Genomic DNA, 2,384 nt, shown 5'->3' with positions numbered 1-2,384 from the left:
CCCCACACACCCATACCACACAACCACACCCACACAACCACATTCACCCCACACACCCATACCACACAACCACACCCACCCCACACACCGATACCACACAACCACACTCACCCCCACACACCCATACCACACAACCACACCCATCCCTCCCCACCTCCTCCCAGGCAGTACCAAAGCATCCGACCGCGCTAAGCTGTACGCCACGCGACGCATGCTGTTCATGACGTCGCAAGTGCTGGTCAATGACTTGGCCAGTGGCACGTGCGATGCGAAACGCATTGTGTGTCTGGTGTTTGATGAGGCGCACAAGGCAAGCGGCAACTCCGCCTACTGTCAAGTCATTCGCGCGGTCACTAACGTCCACCGCCGTTTCCGCATACTGGGTTTAAGCGCCACCCCTGGCGACCAGGTGAGTGCAACTAAACACTAAACACTAGAAGTCTACTACACCTTTGATCTGCCTGTAGAGTATGCATGCACGTTTGATGGTTGCACCAATTGTAAGTATATATAATAAAGGTTGTGTTAAATGTAACTATATAGCACTCATAGAGGTTGTATTAAATGCATCTATATAGCCCCGTGTTTGCTTCAGTAAGACTTTGTGGCCGCGCGGTGCATATAAATTCAGTGTCTGCTTTATTTCTGGATCAACCGAAAGGTCGTGTTCAATTGATTCACCCATACCATATGTACATAAGTGTGTATTGTGCTGTCTGTAGTCTGTGTTGCGTATACCGACTGAGAGTTTTTAGCGTTTCCCTTTTGCTTGGAATTTACGCATTTGGGTTTAGTTGCCGACTGTTTGCATGGATCTCATTCTTTCGATGTACAGCGTTGGTGGCAGCTGCTTCTGTTGTTGACCGGTTTTAGGGTTTAGCCACTGAACACACTTCATGCACATAATTATCTAAAACCATAAACCCAAAAATCTACGAAAACCTTAAATTCGAATACCCTGATTTACTCTATGCACTGGGCATCTGCACTGTGCCTCACACGAGCACTATCACACAACAATGATGTCTCATGAATATTGATGTATGTGAACGTGTACACATTGTGAAGGGGTTAACCCTATCCCTAAACCACCATTGTATGACCATGTGCACAGATTGAAAAGGTGCGCAATGTGATTGAGAATCTGTTGATCACTCGGCTGGAGTACCGCACAGACGACTCTCTGGACATCCAGAAGTACATCCACTCGCGTAAGGTGGAGGTCATCACCGTCAAGCTCAACAAGACCATGCAGGACCTCCGCACTCGCTTTGAACGCTGCATGGTATATGCACTGTCATGGGCTCTGCGACCATGCGCGTGTTGGCAGTGCACGTTCTTGTGGGATGTGTGTCTATATGATGTTGGTTGGTGGTAGGTAGAATCTTGCACAACTGTGGCACCCCTATACCATTGCTACGTAGTCGCATATATAGCAGCACTGCCGGCCAACCCCACGCGTGAAACCTTTAGACCCTCTCGAAAACTACTGGCTGTTCATGGGAGTGTTTGTATGGTGCATGTGTGTAGTGTGTACATTTGTATATGGTTGGTCTGGTTAAGTTCCAGAAGTCTTTATTATGATTATATGAGTGTTTGTATGGTGCATGTGTGGTGTATATTTGTGTACATTTGTATATGGTTGGTCTGGTTGAGTTCCTGAAATCTTTATGATGTTCATGTGGCGGAGGTGTTCATGTAGCGTGCCATTTCATCACCTATTCCTACATCTGCATAAGTTTCAGACATGAGCCTCCACACATACCTTCAAAACAAATCGCAAGCTGACTCCAAATCTTAAACCCTAGATCGTGTGAGAATACGTGGTGTGCCTTTAATATATAATCTGCATTCACTCATATGCATTGACACGACATACAACACAGCGCCTCCGTTTCTGGACAGACATACTAACCGCATGGCTTACGTTTGGAATCCGCAACGGTAGTGTAGTTATGATGCTTTAATACAGCAATACTTTACTCTCTGATACTTCAGCTTTCAAAGTTCGGAATCAAATGGAAAAGTGTTCTCGAGTCTTGCACAATACAAATTAGCCCTAAATTTTGAATTCTAATTTTGTTTAAATCTTACTTTTGCGGTTTGCCTATGTTAGAGAGACCCTCTCAATGCGCTGGTCAACACAGGAGCGTTCCACACGCGATCGCCGGAAAATGTCTCACATTTCGCTCTGCTTCAGGCCAGCCACAAATACCAGGCCAATCCACTGCCAGGTGTGTGTGTGTGTGGGTGTGTGCATATGTACACGTGTGCATATGTACATGTGTGCATACGAGCATGTATGATGCAAATACTAGGCCAATCCACTGCCAGATGTGTGTGTGTGTCTCTCTCTCTTGCTTTTCACTCTCGTTCTCTGCCTC

At 46.3% G+C, this 2,384-nt stretch overlaps 1 protein-coding gene across 1 annotated transcript; it reads left to right on the top strand.

Annotated features, from left to right (window-relative positions):
* Positions 1 to 211: 211 nt before the first annotated feature.
* On the top strand, positions 212 to 1,378 carry SARC_06993 (hypothetical protein; the record flags this gene model as incomplete). The annotated part of the gene is made up of 2 exons (XM_014299077.1): positions 212 to 409; positions 1,115 to 1,378. 2 exons carry the CDS (start codon positions 212 to 214, stop codon positions 1,376 to 1,378), a joined length of 462 nt encoding a protein of 153 aa, XP_014154552.1.
* Between the last annotated feature and the right edge of the window lie 1,006 nt (positions 1,379 to 2,384).

Source organism: Sphaeroforma arctica, assembly GCF_001186125.1.
Source record: "Sphaeroforma arctica JP610 unplaced genomic scaffold supercont1.527, whole genome shotgun sequence".
NCBI classification, from domain to species: domain Eukaryota; class Ichthyosporea; order Ichthyophonida; genus Sphaeroforma; species Sphaeroforma arctica.
The sequence above is the reverse complement of the archived record's forward strand: the minus strand, read 5'-3'. Positions and strand labels throughout refer to the sequence as shown.